We start from the raw sequence: 21,093 nt of genomic DNA, 5'->3' as shown, positions 1-21,093 counted from the left end.
GCCCATCCACCACTGTTCTCAAGGTTTCAGGGATGCCATGGCACTTTGGAGAAGTCCCAATGATTGGAGACTGACTAAAGGCTTTGGTTTGACTCCCAAACCCACAACTGGATTCTGTGATCACCCAGGCTTCTGTTTGCACTCCTCTACTTCAGGGAACTCAAAGCACTCCAGGGACTGCTAAGTACTTACCATTAGTTTGCAATACAAAGGCCTTCACAGTGCCCTGGATTGCTAGACCACAATTACTGTCCTCTTGCCCTGCTTGTTCTTCTTCTTGTTGGCTCTGGGCCTTCCTGCAAGACACGGGAGTTGGCCAGTGTTCACCAACTCCTCACGCATGCTGTGCTTGGTATCCTTGCTCTGCTTGTATTTTTCCTGCTTATCCATTATGTTCTCCTTTTCTCTGTGTTTTGACTGGTGAATCACAACAACATTGGGAGGCAGAGTGAATTCCACTTTCCTGAGGTTGAATTCAGACTTTGGTTGGTTCTGTTCTTGGAGAAATTTCCACTGATCCAAGGTGATTTCTCCAGTAGCTGTATCCACCAAGCGCTCTTCTGGCTCTACTGCTTTGCTACAGGAGTCTCCTTGGAGCTCTCCTTGAGTGGCTCTCAAGATTATGTCCTCAGGCCCAAGCGCTATTGTTTCCCTGCCCAGGGACACACTCCCATTGTCAGTTTCAAGTTCACTCTTCTGGACATAAAAGAGGACATAGGCACGCTGACTCAGGACACAAGTAATGTTACAGGCCACTACCTTAGCATCGTCCATTTTGTACCACTGGCCATTGCCAGCTTTTATGTAACAATAGTAGTGTCCGCTGCGACAGCTCACCCCGGCATGGACCAGCACAGCATAGAGGGCGTACACCAGTGGGCCTCTGCCCTGCTGAGACATGTATGGCTGCATGTCGAGACACTCAGGATAGTGCACGTGCTTAGCCATTTTTTCCCCTGTGAGATCCGAGAACCGTTTCAATACAAGCATAAGAACCTTTGGTGCCTTCTGCAGGGTCAGGGTCTTGCAGGCTGGCCTCTTCTTCTGACAAACACCACACTGGTAGGCGTTCTCCCCTTCCAGCCACTCAGGCTTCACCAAGTGCTCCAGTGCATGCTGCACACTGGGAGCTGCCGTGATGTCTAGCATAATGTCCAGGTAGGGGTCAAAAGTGTCTGAAAGGCCACAGCAGTGGAGACACTTGATTTGAGATCTCCAGCACCCTCCAAATATCTGGCGCATGAGGGTAGGGTCCTTGGAGTGAGCACCCGGCCTCTTGTGCCCACGCAGACATGCTTCCTGCATGGCATGGAGAGTAAAGAGCAGAAATTCATGGGCATCTTCTTGCCGGGAAGTGTGGAAGCCGTCAACCAAAGCAGGCAGGGGCTGAATGACATCCCCAGGGTGGCGGAGAGCCCGCCTCACGTGGGCTTGCATCACACACAGCATGCAGGCCCTGTGACGAGGACAGCGCTGGCAGTGCTCCTGGGACAGCATGTAGTTGGCCAGCGGAGGTGTGTATGTCAGGCACTGCAGGGCTGCATTCACGTAGCAAGTGTTTCCCATGTTCTGCAGCCCAGCCCCAGCCGCGGACGGTCTCTGCCAGTTCAGACAAAGTTTCCCTCTAGGAGCCAGCAGTGGCCCCACAGGAGCTGAATTCTTATTTAAGTGTGCATCAGGGCAAGGTGACAACGATGACTCTGCAGGTAGAGAAGGACCCAAATGGACTTTAGCATCAGCTGCATTTGATGAACATTCAGGTTTTATACAGTCATGAAACTGAGACTCACCTCCACAGTGGAGTGAAGCTGCCTCCATGTCTCCAGGAGCAGTGACCACCAGGTCTCCCCGCTGAATCTCGAGAGGAGAGAGCTTCTCCTTCGGAGCCGGCCTTCAAATGACAGCCGGGTCCATGTTTTCAGCCTTTTATAGCTCAGCCTCCTGACCACACCCACTAACTTCCTGACAGATCCACCAATCACCTGCAAGCACTTAATTGGATTAGGGATTTGGGTGTGGTCCGTTCACTTCCTGGAGAGACTGGTTGACTCTTCCCTGTTTGTGGATCTCACTTTTTTTGTTTTTTGTTTTTTTTTTTTAGAGAGAGAGAGAGAGAGAGAGAGAATTTTTAATATTTATTTTTTGTTTCATTGTTCGGTGGACATCTTTATTTTATTTTTATGTGGTGCCGGGGATCGAAGCCAACTCCAGGGACATGCCAGGCGAGCGCTGTTACCGCTTTAGCCACATCCCCAGCCCAAGAATTATTTTTATAACCACATTTCATAAGCATTTTGAGGCGTGCACATATTCATAGTAGTAATATCTCAATTAAAATGTTTTTACTTATTAAAATATATATGTATTATTAAACTTTTAAACCACTTTTCTGATTAAAAAGATACATGTCATTTCCTTCTCAATAAACCAAGTCTTGCTGGACGGGTCCTGACACATTTCCATGATGGTTTTGAATTCAAAAGGAAGTCCTTTAGGAATATGCCTGCTTGTCTTTGGCAGAAATATCAAGGAGGCAGGGAATAAGATTTTTATTATGTTCAAGATAATGTGACATCTAGGAAGCTGACTCTGCTCCTGTGGTGTTTGCCCAGCAGCCATCTTCCTGACAACCTGCTGACAGACTAGGGATGGACAGATGGACCTCAGGTTGGATTCCCTTCCCAATGGGTTCTTCAGAGTATGGCTGGGGAAAAGAGTAGAGGAGAAACAGGAAATGATGGAGGTGTAGGTCCTTGGGTAAGCCTCACTTCATTTTAAACAGGGGTGTTTGCGTTTAGAAGGATTATATTAATCATTCAACATTTGAATGACTGCAGGAAGATTCAAATTTCAAAGGAAACCTACTCCACCATTCTGGGCTCTATGGGGAGGTCCAGGAGTTCTATGGAAACTGGTCGTTTTTGCCCTGGGCATTTTAAACTGTAAATTGAACAAATTAATGGGCTTCATCCTGGTAGTTTCATCCATGCACATGTCAAGCTTTCCCCTGTTCACCCACCCTTCTACCCATTTCCCCTTCTTCTGTCTTCAATTTCTATCTCTCACCCTAGCCATACCCTTCCCAGTCCTTGGGGATCCCACCTCTACCTTTCAGTCATCTGTTTCCTTTAGTTTCCACACATGAGAGAAAACACTGGAGCCTTTTATGTTTTAAATCTTTATTTATTTATTCACTTGTATGTGGTGCTGAGGATCAAACCCAGGGTCTCACACCTGCAAGGCAAGCGATCTACCACTGAGCTACAGCCCAGCCCTGGAGCCTTATCTTTCAGTGTGTAGAATGTGGGGTCTTCCAGTTCCAGGAAAGCTCTTGACGTTGACAGGATTTCCTTCTTCATGGCCGAATGTCAGTGGTTAGTTCATTTTTGCTTTTTCTCTTGTGTCCTCCTCAGTTTGGGTAAATAAACAGGTGAAGGTTGGCTCTGAAAGGAAAGTGACCACGACACTTGGAGTGACCAAGAGATCTTTATTGTGGTGGTGTCTGATTAACAGGGAAGGAAGAAAGAGACAGAGAGAGAGAGAGAGAGAGAGAGAGAGAGAGAGAGAAAGAGAAAGAGAGAGAGAGAAAGAGAGTGAGAGAGAGAGAAAGAGAAATAGAGAGAGAGAAAGAGAGTGAGAGAGAGAGAAAGAGAAAGAGAGAGAGTGAGAGAGAAAGAGAGTGAGAGAGAGAGAGAAACAGAGAAAGAGAGAGAGTGAGAGAGAGAGAAGACAGCAAAGCACAAGAGAGAGAAAAAAGAGAAAAGAGAGGGAGAGGGAGAGAGAGAGAGGGGGGAAGAGAGAGTGACAGGAAGGAGAGAGAAGGAGAGGGGAGAGTTTTGATAGCCAAAATCTGACGGGGTCTCTGGGTCTGCAAGCTGCTTTGTTGGCCCACAGTGATTGGATCATACAGTAGTTGCTAAGGGTCTCATCTTCTGCCCTCAGTGAGAGGGAAGAAGTTAGATGTGGGTTTCCTTTGCACCAGATGTGTGGGGGTCAAGTGTTCAGCCTTGAGTGGGGTTAAGTGTTCTGACTTGAGGCAAACAAGGGATAAGGAACCAGATGGGTGAGGGTCAAGTGTTCAGCCCACCCTGCAGCTGACATTGGTTCAGCCTGCTCTGCCACTAACAGGTCCCATGGAATCGGTTTCTAAATGTTCCCCCCTTTCAATTGTATGGAAGCATTTGAGAAGCATTGCTTTTAGATCCTGTCAAAAATTTGCTGAAACTCAGCAGTGATCCTATCTACCAATGGATGTTCCTTGGGAGAATCTTTACAACAACTGGTTCAATTTCTTCCTTGTGTTTTGAATATATACTGAGGTCAATTTTAAAATGTCATGGGCATTTTATGTCCAAGGGAATGAATTTGGGTAGGAATTTATCCACTTCCTCAAGATTTTAAAATTTATTAGCATTTTTTTTTTCAAAAAGAATTCCTCATGATTCAGGATTCCCTTAGTTTCTCTGGTGTCAGTTGTAATGTCTCCTGTCATGTCTAATTTATTCAGGTCACCTGCCTCTCCTCTGTTATTTTATTTGTGTTTATATTTTCTGGTCTTTGTAGCAAAAGGCCTTTCAATTTTATTTATTATTTGTGTAAATGGGCTGGGATTGCTCTTACTAGTAATGCACCTCGCCCGTCCCACAGCAGGGCAAGATAACCACGGTCTCTGTGGTCAGCTTTTCTCTTTTTTTTAGACGTTGAGACCAAACCAGATGGAAACTGTTGGAAGGTGGGCCAGAGCTTGAGGATGTAGTCCCCTAATGCCCTTGGGGAATAAGCACCTCATCCCTGGCTCCTCACTCTCTCTGCTCCTGGTTGCCATTAGAGAGTATCTTTTCTCTCTCATGCCCTTGTGCCAGGATGTTCTGCCTCACCTCAGGCCTAAAGTATTGCAGTCAGGTGGCCATGGGTTGAAACTCTAAAACTGAGTCCAAAACAAAATGCTTGTTCTATAAGTTGTTCTTGTCATATATTTTGTTCACAGCCACAAAAACTGGCAATGAGGGGGGTAGTTTATTCATGCAATTACAGACACTGTGAGCTAATCAAAGAAAGGGAAGGCACCTGAGAGAACCTGAAAAGCTGAGTGGTGTAACAGGAATCTATTACTTGTGTTAGGAGGTGTGCAGACAGAATCAAACTCTGAACAGGTCCCCTTCAGGCACAGAGGAAGCAAATGTGGGCCTGGGTACAGTGTAGTGGTACAGTGCTTGTCTAGCCAGCCCAAAGAATCAAACACTGCAACAAACACAAACACACCCAAATCTGCAAATTCTCACAAAATATAAGGAGACATATGAGAGGAAACAAAACTCAGGGTGTCAAAATTCAGGTCCAGAGCCCCACAGCCCCCAAGGAACTGCACCAAAGACTGAGAAAGAGAGAATCAACAGGCCCCAAGGAGATCATGATGCAGCCACCACCTGCATGAGGTCCTGTGAGAGGCTTCCAGAGGATCCAACCTGCTCTGACTTGGACTTCTGACCTGTGAGTCTATGACTTAATGGATTTTATTGGTGTTGCCACTCAGTTTCTGGCAATGTGCTGCACATAACTAGAAAAGAAGCACAGAGAATTTCCCTTTCTCCTTCCAACAATTCACAACATAAATTGAACATCCAAAGAAAATTTAAATGATGTACATGAAAGAGATGGAGAACGGGCTGAGAAAGAGAATCATGTGAAACAACTTTCATTTGTATCTTCTAAATCCAGTTGATTCTGATGTTGGTGAAAATCAGGAAAAAGAAAAAAAAATTACCAAATATATCTCATTGGTGGTATAATCAAGACTTTCTACATATTACACAAATGCCAGCACAAATTAATATTGGTTTTCTTGTTCAAAGAACATGGGGAAATTATCATTAAATGCAACAAATTGCAAACCAAACTTTTTGTTTCATTATGTCTCTCACGTTAAAATTGTGTTTTTTCTGTTTTAATTATTGTTGATCTGAGTAATAGGAGTTCAACTGTCACTTAATAATGTAAATTCAATCATTCCACTTGCTTCACCTTTGCAAATACCAGATTAAGTGGAGAGATGAGAGAACATTAAACTTGAATGTGAAGTCCTTGAAAATGCAAATTTAAAAATAAACTTGTTTAATTCTGAAAAGTTCCCCCAGTGGACACAAGGGAACCAATGTGAATGAAGCTCAAGAAGTTCCTGAGGAATACAAGGGGGTGGGGTATGGTCTGAAGGTACACAGGATTGAGGAAACCCTGTCTAGGACCTGGACAGTGTCAATATGACTTTCCTGTCAAACACTCTGGTTGGTTGAAAGCTGAGAGTTGAAACTGTAGGTTACTACATTCTTTTATTGACAGGGTTTAAAATAAGCATATGCCATTTAAGAAAGATCACTTATTATGACCTTTTCAATCAAACATCATTCATATGGCTTATTTTACAGGGACTTGTGTATGTCAAGAGAGGATTCAAATTACTTCAACTTTTTTCATATTGATTAAGGGTGTTCTTCAATTATGGGGTGCTCAGATTTAGATTTCACAAGTACAATTGAACATTTCTTCACATTTTTTTCATGGCTTTATTGAGGTAAAAATGAAGTACAATAAAATGCACATAGTGGAAGCATGCAATTTGATAGTTTTGACATGTACGTAACTAATACAATCTTATATTTTAAATTTGAAGCATATCCATTGCCTTTTAAAAAAGTTAAAATCATGCAGATTGTTTAATGCATAATTGATTATATTAGAAATCAATCACCTTAAGATCTATAGAATCCCATCACCACACTTCAGGCCCTACAACACAAAATGGAACACCTATACATACCTCACAGGTCAAGGAAGAAGGCACAAGAGAAGGAAATAAACAGTGTTTTGAAAGAAGTGATAATAAAAGCTTCAAATATTAGAATTTCTGGGATAAAAGAGCACTCAGATGAACATTTATAACTTAACATATTACTAAGAAAGAAGCTAGGTTAAGAATCAAATAATTTTCAAATTTGGAAGTAGGAAAAAATATGAGTAGGAGCAAAAATATGTGAACTACAGAGAAAAAAAATTTTAGTTCTTATATCTTGTTATAGCAGGTTAGAATATAGGCTACAGAAACTCAAGTTTGTCTCCATCATGGGTTCCTACATGCAGAACATTGGCAGGACCTCCCAAACAGCTGACATTCCTACGATTGATTTCTTGTACATTTTCTTGTGCAGTCTAAGGTAGTAAGATTGACTGAAGCCTTTCCCACATAGATGCCACTCATGAGGTTTCTCTCCATTGAGCTGGCTCGATTTTTCTAAGGTTAGGGTCTTAAAGAGAGGCCTTTCCACACAGGCAACACTCCCATGGCCACTCTCCAAGGCAAGTCATGTTTCATTTTTCCATACTAGGGTGATGGCCAAGGAGTATGCCACACAGCTGGCATGCATGTTATTTTTCTCCAGTGTGTGTTCTCTCATGAACTCTGAGACCAGATGATCGACTGAAGGCTTTCCCACACATAGGGCATTTGTATGGTTTCTCTCCAGTATGTGTTTTCTCATGGTGTCTCAGGCCAGATGATAGACTGAAGGCTTTCCCACATACACCACATACATATGGTTTCTCACCAGTGTGGATTCTCTGATGTGGTTTAAGGTAACAAGATTGACTGAAGGCTTTCCCACACAGGTGGCATTGATAGGGTTTCTCTCCAGTGTGTGTTCTCTGATGAAGTTTAAGGTAGCATGTTTGACTAGAGGATTTCTCACATAATTGACATTGATATGGTTTCTCTCCCGTGTGGATTATCTGATGACGACTAAGGTGAACTGAATTGCTGAAGGCTTTCCCACACACATGGCATTTGTATGGTCTGTCTCCAGTGTGAATTTTTGCATGTATTCTAAGGTAGCATGATTGACCAAAGGATTTCCCACACAATTGACATTGGTATGGTTTCTCTCCCGTGTGGGTTATCTGATGACGACAAAGATGAACTGATTTGCTGAAGGCTTTCCCACACCCACGGCATTTGTATGGTTTCTCTCCTGTGTGGATTTTATCATGCATTTGAAGGTTGTATAATTTACAAAAAGCTTTCCCACACCGATGACATCTGTATAGTTTCTCTCCAGTATGGACTTTCTCATGCATTTTAAGGTTGTAAGACTTCCTGAAGGCTTTCTGACACACGTGGCATTCATTTTGTTTATCACTTGTTTGGGTTCTCTCATGTTGTCTATGCTTAGAGCAGTAACTGAAGACTTTCTCAGAAAAATTATATTCACAATTCTTTTCCCCTGTTCTAGTTTCATTGAGTCTGCTTAGATCAGAGGTTTGATTAAAGGATTTGCTGCATAGATGACATTCATATTGTATCTCTCCAGGGTCATTCTTGTTGAATTTTCTAGGTTGTAAACAGTTCCTATGTCCTTTCAAATATTCTTGCCCTTCACATGAGACACAATCATTTTTCTTGTTTTCACCAAGATACAAATTGTCAGCAAGGGATGGTGCACAGTGTTGGTTGTCCCAGTAGTTCCTTTCTTTTCTCCATTTTAAGGAATACTCTTTAAAATGAGATTCCTGTTTTATAAAGAAGATGAACATTTCTTAACAATGTCTCCATATAAACTTAATTTTTTTGCATAAGAATCTTAGAACAATCCATTGTAATATGAAAATGAAAATCTTCTTACTTTTAATTTCGTGAACATTGTAGATAATTCCCAGGTGAGCCAAGTATTTTCCATTTACTAGTATTTTATTTAAAGGGGCTCTGATTAACTTTATGGTCTTCAGTATTTCAAATAGCTACATGAGAAATGCTTGTGCATTTGGAATCTTTTTAATTTCTCCCAGAATGCAAGCTATACAGATGTTTTAACACAGAAGTTGTGTATTCCCAACATAATGACAGCCATCAAATTGTACTTGGTCACTAATTTATTCCACAGAGAGGTTTTTAACTTACATAATTAGTGTTCCCATTCTTGAAACTTACCATTGACCTGTTGATGGGTGTAGCCTTTCTTTTCAAAACTGCTCTGCATATCATTTCATGTTTTTGATATTCATTTACATCCCTAGAAAAGTTGGAAATACAAATTGGTAGCATGAAATTCAGAGACACAAAGTTGAAAGTCAACAATCTCATGAGAATGTCTTTTTTCATCATTGACTCTTTCATGGAGGATATGGCTTAGATTAAAAAAAATATATATCTTGGAAAAATAGAACACTGGGAATTATAAAAAAAACATCATCATAGAATTATTGTTAAAAAAGTAATGGAGAAAAAAATTTAAAGGAGAAAATCTGAAAAAGAGACATGAAAATTGACCTAAAAAACACACTAACAGGTTTTCCCCTCAATGAAAATCTAAATATAGAGGAAACATTTTGAATTTAGATTAAAAGAAGCTACATCATACATGAGAAATTTTGTCCCATGGTCCCCTACTATATTTTAGACAACCACATTAATTTCACAGCTATGTCAGTTAATATTTCCAAGCTCAGTCACTGGCTGGGCAACCATCTCTGTAGAATCACAAATGTCTCTGTCTCTTACCTGCACTCTGCCTTGGGAGAAATCCTGTCCCTTCTCCCATCCACAGGATTTTTCCTTCCTCCAGATACAAATTCACATCTGATTTGCAGAACAGATACCCTATGCATGGTAAAAAAAAAAAAAAAGCCATTGGATTTTAGCATTTCTGCCAAGAAATGTGCATTAGCGACAAGACCAAGAAGATGAGTTAACAACAATAGAGAACCAAGGCACTGGGAGAAAGTATTTAGCAGAGAAAATTTTGAAGTTCACTCACTGCAGCAGAATAAAGTTAGAATGCTCCCATACCAGGGAGGACTGAAGGCACCAATACTCACAATGACATTCAAAGAATGCCAGATCAGCAGTTCTTTCAGGCACTTCATCTCTCCACTAAATATTACTTTCAAATGGAATCCAGATAATCACACAAAAATGTTCAGAATTCTCTTGTTTTGGTATTCAATCCTCCAGCACAGTGACAATATAAGTATAATGATTTATAAATATCAGGTCTATGTATAATTTAAGTTTAATGGATACATAACATTATGGTGTGGACTATATTGTAGTGTGGTGTAAAATAAGTTGTAATTAAAGTAATAAATAAGATCAGCTTTCTTGCATGTAATTGTAAGTTCTATGAGAAAGTCAGGACAGAGATTGGAATTGAATAGAGAGAGGCTATTCCAGATACTGTTATTGAAGAAATAGGTATACCCTCACATCTTTCATATATATCATTAATGGACTTACCAACTGATACCAGATGATTAATGATTTCCAGCATCACTGATCCGTGTAGCATTTTCTGACATGGGTCCAGCATGGCCCACTCTTCTTGGGTGAAACTTTTGCTTACATCTTCAATGGTCACCAATTCCTAGAACGGTATTGACAACTAGTTTAGGAAGAGCAAGGAGATCAACTTCACAAAAGAAGGGTTGAGAGGACAGCATGAGGCAGAGGGGAAACTAGGTTTGCAGGAGATCAAACTGTTAAAGCACCAGCCTATTCATTTTCAGCTTCCAACATTCTTAATTTCAGAAACCCAGAATGTACATACATTGAATTCATAGAATTTATACTAAAGGAATATGGAATGATAGAGAATCATGAAATATGAAAAAAAATTTAAGGACTGGTAAGAATAACTTTCAATCAGGCTATTATAAAATTTTCACTTGAATCTTTTCAACTAAAATTTAAATCCCCATTTATTTAAATAACTTTCCAGAATTATCACCAGGCCAACCTTAACATTAATTTGTCATCTTGAAAATTGGTTATGTATAAAATAGTCATTTTCACAAAGAGGTATCTAATATCCCTCATCAGTAAAATATTTAGTAAAAAATGTGAGTGTTTAAACAGCCAATGAATTTTTTTATATCTTCAAAACATGATTAAACTATAACCCTATAACCAGAAAAATGCAGTCATTCTTGAACCAATCTTCAGAATTTTTGAGAACTGAGCAAACTACATGTAACTTGGTGTCAGTAGGAAGAGTCACTCTTCTCAATGTGACCAAGGAGGTCAGAATAAGGTGAAGGACAGACATTTGAGCAGCACAAGGCAAAGTCTCTGAGACTTGTACTCTGAGGCAGAATCCCAGCAACCAACCCTTACTACAACTCTCATCCTCAATTCTCTCTTGAGCTCCAAAGACTACTTTTCAATATCTCTCTGATATCTTGATCTCATTTCTCTATTTCTTTATTAGTTTTCATGTATCCAGTTGTTCAAAAAATTTGCTTCCTCTACTACGTGATTTACTAGTATATTTTAATGACAAACATCAATTAAGTTAACATACCTTGGTGTAAACAACTTCCAGTATGAAATATGAAGGAATATTTTATTAGTAAGTTGTAACAATATTGGGAATAAAAATGATCTTGATTAATTAGGTTTTTTTTGGGGGGGGATTATCAAAAGTTGACATTTGGGCTGGGGATGTGGCTCAAGCGGTAGCATGCTCGCCTGGCATGCATGCGGCCCGGGTTCGATCCTCAGCACCACATACCAACAAAGATGTTGTGTCCGCCAAGAACTAAAAAATAAATATTAAAATTCTCTCTCTCTCTCTCTCTCTCTCTCTCTCTCTCTCTCTCTCTCTCTCTCAAAAAGTAGTGGCAAGGGTAAAAGGTGAAGAGGAAGCAGGCTGTGTTGTCCAGCAATTTCACAGTCTGAGCTAGAAAACCATTCTGATACTGAGAAGAAATCAGTATGGGAGAGAAATTGGCTTTTCCCAGCAATGTAGAGAATGTGGGAGTCTTGCCAGCTTACAGACATTCTGTGTCCACTTGCTGCCCAAGAAATTAGAAATCCCTGCAGTTTCTTTTGGTTTTTGTTTGGTTTGGTTTTTTTCTTTTATTATTGTTTTGGTGAAGCCAGAATTAGACAGGCAGTCAGCATAGATAGGCAAATCAAATCAGGTCAGATGAAGAGGCCAATTTTGAGTGAGTCTGGAAGCTGGACACTGTCCCTTGAGGGATAAAAATGTCATTCCTTTAGGAAGCTTTCTCCACACTCAGGGAGAAATTACCCCAGCTCCTACCTGTTGCTAAGGTGACCTGTCCCAGGAATTGTTCCTCCCTATAGTGAACTATAAGGTTGTTAATGAATTTGCCCTGAGCTGCTCCACCCTGCCCTTTGCCCTTCAGCCCAACTTTTTCCCACCTTTTGACCATCCTGCTGAGCATTTCCTTGGCCTAGTCCTGTAAGCAGGAAGGAGAAAGATAAGAAGAGGGAAGGAGAACAAAGGAAGTCTAGGACCTATAAAAAGGGCAGGACACCTCACTTCTTGGGATACCAGGATAGCAGCTATGGCGCCCTTCTCCCTCACAGGAGAAGTCTGTTACCCAGTTTTAAATAAACCCTGCTTTATATGCTTGCCTCAGCATGCTTCTCTAATGCTACACTTCAACATGTGAGGGAGCAGAACTTGTAATGAGGTATCATGGGGATTGCTTTTGATTGTGTACCCAAGATGAAGTGGCCATGGGTCCTGTATTTTCACTGACTTCCGTGCCCAAGTCTTGAGTCCACCTGGACACAGGAGTGGGAATGTGCTAAAGTTTTACCCAGAGCTTTGGGCAGTGACAGAAAATTTGGCTTCTAGGCTGTAGGTCTGCAGAGTGGAGACAACCAAAAGGGGAGTTCCATTTCAAAGAGGGGATCTGAACTCTCAGATAGGGACAAAGCCGCCAGGACATAGAGCTGTGTATATAGTTGGGGTGTGGAAAGGTGCTACCTTCTGCATTCTAGCTCAGTATGCCCCAGTTCCCCCATGCCCAGAGGTGTCTGGAGGCAATTTTCAGACTCCTCCCCCAGCAAATGGGAAGCACCTGAGTCTTGCAATCTGCATTGACTCACAGGCTGTTCAGGAGAGGGGACTGGCCAGCATCTGCAGCCAGAGCCACACTCCCAATATAGACAGAAAAAGAGAGCCACTCTGAGGACTTATTCTGCTCTGAACAGGAAAATTTCTTCCAACACTCATTAGCAGGCAAGAAGCAGGCAGAGCTAAGCAGACAGACCCCTGACAAGTTTGTCCAGTTTGGGTCAAAGTTGAGATGCAAAAATGAGTAGAATGATTTCATGTCAAAAACACTTTCATACTCAGGGATGTTAAATCCAAATCTATGGAAACCTCCCCATTTTAAAATCCTCAGCAAGGACAAAACCCAGATCCCTTTGTGATTGTTTTTGCACTACTTCTTTACTCTCAAGTGTCCTGTAAAATCTCCCCACATTCGTTCTTGCAAAGATCTATTAAACGGGCAAACTTTTCAATTACCTGGAATTTTCCTCAGTAGTTTTCTCTCTCCTCCATCCCTTTCATTACTCTTTCATTCTTCTTCCTCTTATTTTTCTGTGGTCTTCCTTCCCTTTCTCACTTGTTTCCTTTGTATTTTCTTTTTCATCCCCTTCCAATACATTGAATAGTGTTCATAGTTTGACTAATGCTTAAGGCTTCAGCTACTGTTGAAACACAACACAAAGAAAAGATCACTGACTCCAATTTTACATCAAATTAAAGAAATCTTATATTGTGTACACAAGAGAGCTGGCCAGTGACTATCTCACCCCAAAAGCTGGGCCAGAGAACAGCAACAACTCACAGGAAAGAAAAGGTTTTTATAGCACAAAAAGTTACAAAGGGAGTGTTGTGGTAACTTACAGCTAACAGGGATCTGGCAAATGTAATACAAAGGCCGATGTTAATGATCAGGTTAATGATCTACATGGCTTAACATTTCAAGGTAGAGAGTAAATTGAGATTCTAACATCAGAATTATGTGGCACTGCTCAGGTTTTAGGGAGGGTTTTTATCTGGTCAAGGAGAGACAGTCATGGGTGAGTTCAGAGGATGGGCAGGAATTCCAAACAAGTTCATACAGCAGAGGGTCAGGCCAAATAGAAATCTTACTACTTTATAATAAAACCGAAACTAACTTTTCATAACTTTGTGACAAAATGACTCCCAACCTTAAAATGGAATTAGGCTGGGTTCATCACCATCTATTGTATTTATTTCTTACTTTTCTCATATTGAACATTGTTTTAGAGATCAGTAGTAAATTTTCAACATATGCTAATGAAATGTTATCATATGTTACATGGATGGCTAAAAGTGAGCTCTACTCTCCTCTCTAATTGGAACTGGAGATTGAACTTCCCTTTCTGATTACATTAGAGGACCCTCACACAACAGAAGCAACAGAGTCCATTGCAGCCTGTGCTCCAACAACTTAGAGCATATAAAAACCTGAAGAGACAAGCCAGCAGGAGGCCTCCATAGGTTACAACCACAGTAAGAGGGCCCTCAGAATTGCACTAACCAGTGACACGCAATAGAATATAGAAAAGTCTTTACAAGTTAATTGACCACAGATAAAATGCAACTGTATTTTCTAATATGGCATGAATTGCATTAAGTAGACACTGTAAATTAATTTTCCTTTTAAATCATTTTTCCATTTTGTTTTGTGACTCCATTCTGTAAAACAACCATGCCAAGTAGAAGGGTTATAATGGGGGCAAGATGTTCTTTTCGTTTTGCTATAGAAACCTTTAAGAACATGGAAATACCTAACAGGGCATTGTTTCTATACCTAGGGCAACAGGGCTCTGTTTCTGTAACTGGGGTGATTGGGTAACTGTGATTAGTCAGGATTCCCACCGCTTGACTGCACTCTCCCGCTTCTGTAACCTGGCTGGTTTGCATTGGCCGGACTCCTGAACATCCCTTTTGTGGTTTTCAGGCTTATAAGGAGTGCCCTTGTACTCAATAGAGGCTTGATTTGATTATATGTGAGTGGTCTGGAAGTCCATTTATGAAACAGGACAAAGCTTTACTATAACACCGGATCACCACTGTAGTCAAGCACTTCTTCATATTTAAACTAACTGTATTTGTTTTACATTTAAGTTTCTTTTCTTTGCTCCATCTATTATTGCACTGATTTTAATTGTACTTGATGTAGTATTAATGAGAACTTTGTGCTGGACTCTGCCCCCAGCACCCAAGCAGGGCAATGTGCCTTCGAGTAATCAGGAAGACATTGTCCTGGACCATGTGTTTTCAAGGCAGCCATCTGTCAATAACACCAACATGAGAACACTCTGCCCTGCTGTCTTCCACCCAAACCCTGAAATTGCTTTCTACTCACCTCCTGGGCCAAAAAATGTAGAGAGAGTGACTGGCACTGGCACCTGCCAGGAGAATTTAAGGCACTCTGGGCAGAACCCTGTCCTCTGTGCGAAGATAGCGGTCCAAAGGCCAGAGGGGTCTCCCTTAAAGTTGCCAAGGCTGCCTCCAAAAGGCATGGCATGGGCCAAGCATCACACCTAGGTACCACCAGGTGTCCTGATGTGACCAAACAGCCCTGTCTGCAGCCTGCAGCATGTAGAGAGAGACCAAGACCCCAGACTCAGCATCAGGGCCCCAGGTGAAAGTCAAGCCCATGGATCCATAAAAAAAAAAAAAAAAAATAGAAAAAACCCCACCTTACTTAGCAGCAGCCCCTTCAAAACTCCCCAGGGGGCATTTTCTCCCCCTCACACTTTGCTCTTCTGTCAGTCCCAGCACTTTCTACTCAGTATCTTCTCCATAAAACTTAGGAGCTCACACTGTCTCTGTTGCCTAGGGACCAGAATGCTATTGGTTGAAGAAGTAATTCCATGTCCGGGGCTCTGAGCACTAACACTCTCAGGGCTGGGCTGTGATATGTGGCAATGATGAAGGGATTTTTCAGATACAATTTCCATTCACTGTCAGTTAATCACAGGGAAAAATCCAGAGTGAATCGAAGTTGACCAGGTGAGCCTGACACTTTTATCCTCCTGACTCACAAAGGGGAATTACAGGCAGTTTTCAACCCTAAGAAGGTCTCTCGCTGGCATTAAAGAAGCAACCTTGGGTTGGTTGTGAGATGCAGTGGTGCACTGCAAAACCAGCAAGCCTGAGGCCCTGACTGCCCTCTCCTGAAATGGAAGAAAAAAATCATACAGGGTACCTCATAGAATACAAAGGGACAGGGACATATAGGAGGGGACAGAAGTCAGAGTATGGAAACTGAGGTCCCCAGCCCCCATGGAATGGAACCCTTCCAACAGTCTGTGGGATATGAAGAGGACCAGCAGGCTCTCCTGAGATCACAGCCCCAGACAACACCTACTGGAGGGCCCTGAGAGGTTTGCAGAGGACCCAGCCTGGCTGGACCTGGAATCCTGACTTATAAATCAGTGACTTAATTGTTTTTAACCATTTATTTTGTCCCAATATTTAGACATATTTGGAATAAAATGTGTAGATACATTTTTCTCCTTCTCCCTCTTTCACTACTGCATGAATCCAACCTCCAAATAATGGCTAAACTATGTACATGCAGCAGACAGAAACCTGACTGCAAAAAGGAAATGATGTTGATTAAGCAGCATCCTCATTTTTGGAGTCCACTTGAAAGTGGTGAAATGCAGAGAGAAACAGACAGGGGACCCCCAATCAGTCTCTTCTTTTTGGAGGTGACGTAGTGTGTGCTGGATCTTAGTACAAAATTATAATTGGGACACTTGTTCAAGGAGCATCCTAAGAGTGGTAGTTAATGATAAGAAATTGTGAATCTTCATCAGTTTTGTTATACCGATATGAGACCCTCAAATAACTCTCAGACTACACATGGCCATTCCAATGAAGCCTTTATTGCTGGCCAGCAGTGGACACTCTACTCTCTTAAAGTAAGATGGTGAGAGTGGCTCACTCCCTTCAGTCTGACCTCATATTTAAGCCAAAAAAACATGAAAGGGACATTATTGGTTTACCAATGCAAGAAGCCAAGTTACAGAAGTGAGAGATGACAATCAGGCCCCAGGAGGCTTAGCCAATAAGAATAAGCCCAGTTACCCTAGCTACAGACACCAAAGGCTGCTGTTAGGTATTCCCATGTTCCTGAGGGCTTCCACAACAAAAGGAAAAACAACTTGCCCCAGTAGTGACCTTTCTACTTGGCATGGCTGTTCACAAACTGGACTTCCTAAACAAAATGGAGTCACTATAGTCAAGACATCTGTCTCATCAGAGTTTGTTCAATTTTTTCTCTCTAATATAGGGTATTGTTCTATTTGTAATTCATGTTGAACTGAGAAAATGAATACAATTTGACTGACTACCATGAATTTGTTTATCTTGACACTGTGAGAAACACAGGAAAGCAGAGATGAGAGAACATTTAACTCATAGGTGGAATTGCTAAACTTTCTCATTTTTGTTGACTTTTCCTGAAGGGTTCCACCAGTTATCACAAAGGATCAATTTGGAATAAGACTCAGGAAGTTCAGGATGAGGAATACAGGTAAATTCTGAAGGTATAGAGGGGGGAGGTATTTGAGAGCTGGAAATTACTAATGTTGATGAATAGACAACTAGAACATTTTAAAAATCTTAGTTCCCCTGTGTAGATAAATAGTAACCCACAGTGCAATGGAATAAACTAGAGGTATGTTAGACAAGAGAGTGACATTACTTGTGGATCTATTTTTACATATTTATTTGTTTATTTAGCTGCTAGAAATTGACCCAAGGATGCTTTACCACTGATCCACAACCCCAGTCCTTTCTTTGATTTTGAGAAAGTGTTTTGTGAAATGCTGATGGTCTCACTAACTTCCTGAGGCAGGCCTCAAACTTGCAACCCTCCTGCCTCAGCCTCCTGAGTTCCTGAGATTAAAGGTGTGCACCACCAACTCCAGTTAATGTGCTTGTATTTATTTCAAAAACCAAGTTGGAGTATGAAGCAGTATATTGGAAATAGTACATAAAATTTCTCTCAGTTTTCAAATGTGTGTGTGTGTGTTTTAATATGCATAAATGTCAAGCAATAAGTTTCAAAGTATGTTAGAAATGATTGGATCATGATTGGATCAGATGTGATTGGATCCTTTTGAGTAGATTGAGAGTGCTATCATGTGACTTTGAAAGGTGATCTCATCAAACTGCCTTTCTAGAGCCATTGTATGTAGATTGGGTGAGAGATTCCCCTTCAGTTGGTCTAGTGCTTCAGTGAAACAAATCATCTAAAACCTGTTCACTTTCCTTTTTTATTTAATTTGTAATAATAAACATGTAAGTCAAATAAATTAGAGATTTCAATTCAGGAAATGACAAACTTGATGACGATATAAATTAGGTTATTAAAATGTCAAAATCCAGCTCTATTATGTTTCTTTTCTTAATGTTCATGGGAAGGGATAGGGGCTTCTATTAAATATTCCTGAAAATATACACAATTAATCTTAATTGGATAAAAGAAGGTTAGATATACTTCCCAAGTACATATTTTACAAATTATATTATTGAGATTTGACATAAAATATTTAGAAATACAGAAAAAGCAACATAGATAAAATATAAGATTTTTTAATTTTAAATAAAATTCAGATAGTTCAGAGAATAAAGGTAAATATGAGTGGGAAATTGCTATGTACCTGGAAATTAAGCACTTGATCAAACTATGGTATATGACCCACATTTGTGTTAAAGGCATTTAAATTTATAAATGAATTAATTCAGCTGTGAAACCATCTGGTCCTGGACCTTTTTTTTTTTCTTCAGAGTAACCAATACAATTTTCTTTACAAAAAACCATGAGCCTCCTCTTATTTTTATTTTTAATTTTTCAGAGTGAATGAGAATGATCTTTACACACTTGTTTGCACTTTCCAAATATTCTGCAATGGGCATATTTCACATTTAAAACAAAACAACACCCAAAGTCGATGACTTCCCAAGAAGGAAAGATTCATGCTGATGTCAGTCATGAGAAGTCACAAAATGCCTCTCCTCCCTGGTCCCCAGGCATACTGGGGAGCTGGGGTGCAGCTCGCTGCCTGGATTCCTTCCCCAGTACTCCAAAACTGAACAAAACAAACAACATGGCCAAATGATAAGCAGTGGCTTATAAAGCATTTAACAAATGACATCCACAGAAACTTTTAGGAATTATATTTGTTAGCTCTACAAGTAGAAAAACCTTGCTGTTAGGTCTCAACATCTAAAAAAAAGAGAAAAGCTGACCACAGAGACCATGGTTATCTTGCCCTGCTGTGGGACGGGCGAGGTGCACTAGTAAGAGCAATCCCAGCCCATTTACCCAAAGACTATGACCTGGGGTGCCCCAAGGCCTGCAACAGACTTCTCTTAGCTCCCACTATAGTAAAGTGCAAAATCTGGGTGACAGCTGAAGGCCCCCCAGACCAGATCCTCCTTCAGCAGCTGCTCCCACAGGCAGATTGTCAGTGTCCCAGTGTCATAGAAGTCAGAGATGCAGCCCTGGAGGTGAGGAAGGAGCTGCTGTCATTTTTCTGAACCTTGTAAAGGTCCCCTTGAACGAGAACTTGGAGTACAGCATGGCCAAGTGGCACTGAGTGTCAATAAAGCCCTGCTTCAGGCTGGGCTCCTCATGGCCCCATGTCAGGGAGCTAGATGCCTGTCCGCCACAGGGATGAGGTGGAGTCTCCGCTCAGAATGTCCTTTTCTCCTTCACTTCTTCCAGGGAGCTTCTGCACACCTGCAGGGAGTGGGACTCTGGGTCTCTGGAGGGGCTCTGGGAGATCACTGAGGAGCTGGGGGGTGATCACTTAGGAGGCTGTGTCCTGGCTGCTGCCCACAGAGGGGTGCCAGGAGTCTTGGGCTGCTGGCCTGTAGCTGGTGTAGTCACACCAAGGACTTCTGTACAAATGAGGGGTACATGTTGTGGTCACTGGAGAGGGAAGAAGGCTCTGGAACTGCGGAGTACTTCAGGGAGACAGGCTCCTCCTGAGAGAATCTGACCCGGAGACTCGTCCACGTCACACCAGTGGCCTCCTCATGGAGGGTGTTCCATCACCACCTTCCTATCTGAATGCTTTTGGATTTCTCAACCCATCTTTGAATGTTGGAGCCATCCAAAAATTCTAGCAGGGGAGAGGGCTTGTCAATGACTGTCCTTTGGTCACCAAGTGACTCCTCAGCAGGTTCCCCCTGAGGGTCCACAATCACCCTGGTGTCACAGAAGCTGCCCCTGTCAGGCTGTTCCTCCTGGGCTCTGATCTCTGAAGGCAAGTCTTTCTCTTTCTGAGGAGTGACCTTGATGCTCAGGGCTGGTCCTTCCATAGGGTTGGGACACACTTCTGGGCTGGGCTTCACCCTAGGGGTGGCAGCTTCTTTCCTTCTGGGCACTGGATTTCCCTGGGATGTCCTGTAGAGCCTTCAGGTAGATCAGCTGGGTGTCCTGGTCCCCAGCCTATTCCAGCTGCTTTTCTGGGCTTCCTTTGGTCCTTCCATCCCATCCTGCTGACCTTCAGCTTCAGCTGCAAATTCAGAGTTCATGGAGTTAGGAGAACTATCTTTAGAATCAACCTTAAGGCTGCAGGCTTCTCCCTCTAGAAAAGCCATTTCTTCTAGGGAGGGATTCGCAGGGCGCATAGACAATCCCTTGGACAAAAGAAGGCCCAATGCTCCTAATTAGGCAGCCTTTGGAAGTGGCCCTGCCCACACCTGGACCACAGGAAGAAGAGGAAGGAGAGGCGAGGGAGGATAGGAGCAGAGATAGAAGAGGAGGAGAAGGATTTCTGCAGGGGGATGAGTTCCTGGATAACCGCATCCACATCCTCATGACCTTTCAGGTGCCTGGGGCTGCTGCCCCCTCAGGAACAGGGGGTGAGCTGGCAGCTGGAGAGTGCCACGTCCCTGGGCTCTGGAGGCAGCTGAGCTTGTTGGGACAACCTTCTGCAGTGGTACTTGACCTTGAACTGCTTGGATGCCATGGGCACCTTTCCCTCTTTCCACTGCCCATCCACCACTATTCTCAAGGTTTCAGGGATGCCATGGCACTTTGGAGAAGTCCCAATGATTGGAGACTGACTAAAGGCTTTGGTTTGACTCCCAAACCCACAACTGGATTCTGTGATCACCCAGGCTTCTGTTTGCACTCCTCTACTTCAGGGAACTCAAAGCACTCCAGGGACTGCTAAGTACTTACCATTAGTTTGCAATACAAAGGCCTTCACAGTGCCCTGGATTG

At 42.0% G+C, this 21,093-nt stretch overlaps 1 protein-coding gene across 1 annotated transcript; it reads right to left on the bottom strand.

Moving 5' to 3' along the window:
- Positions 1 to 234: 234 nt before the first annotated feature.
- On the bottom strand, positions 235 to 20,183 carry LOC308635288 (ubiquitin carboxyl-terminal hydrolase 17-like protein 6; the record flags this gene model as incomplete). Its single annotated transcript, XM_081269648.1, has 5 exons — positions 235 to 1,700; positions 1,791 to 1,891; positions 9,833 to 9,926; positions 10,280 to 10,406; positions 19,953 to 20,183. The coding sequence occupies 5 exons, from the start codon at positions 20,181 to 20,183 to the stop codon at positions 235 to 237; spliced, it is 2,019 nt and encodes a 672-aa protein (XP_081125774.1).
- Positions 20,184 to 21,093: the final 910 nt, after the last annotated feature.

Source organism: Spermophilus citellus (assembly GCF_964194105.1).
Source record: "Spermophilus citellus genome assembly, chromosome: 16".
In the NCBI taxonomy this organism is placed as follows: domain Eukaryota; kingdom Metazoa; phylum Chordata; class Mammalia; order Rodentia; family Sciuridae; genus Spermophilus; species Spermophilus citellus.
This window is presented reverse-complemented; position numbering and strand designations above follow the sequence as displayed.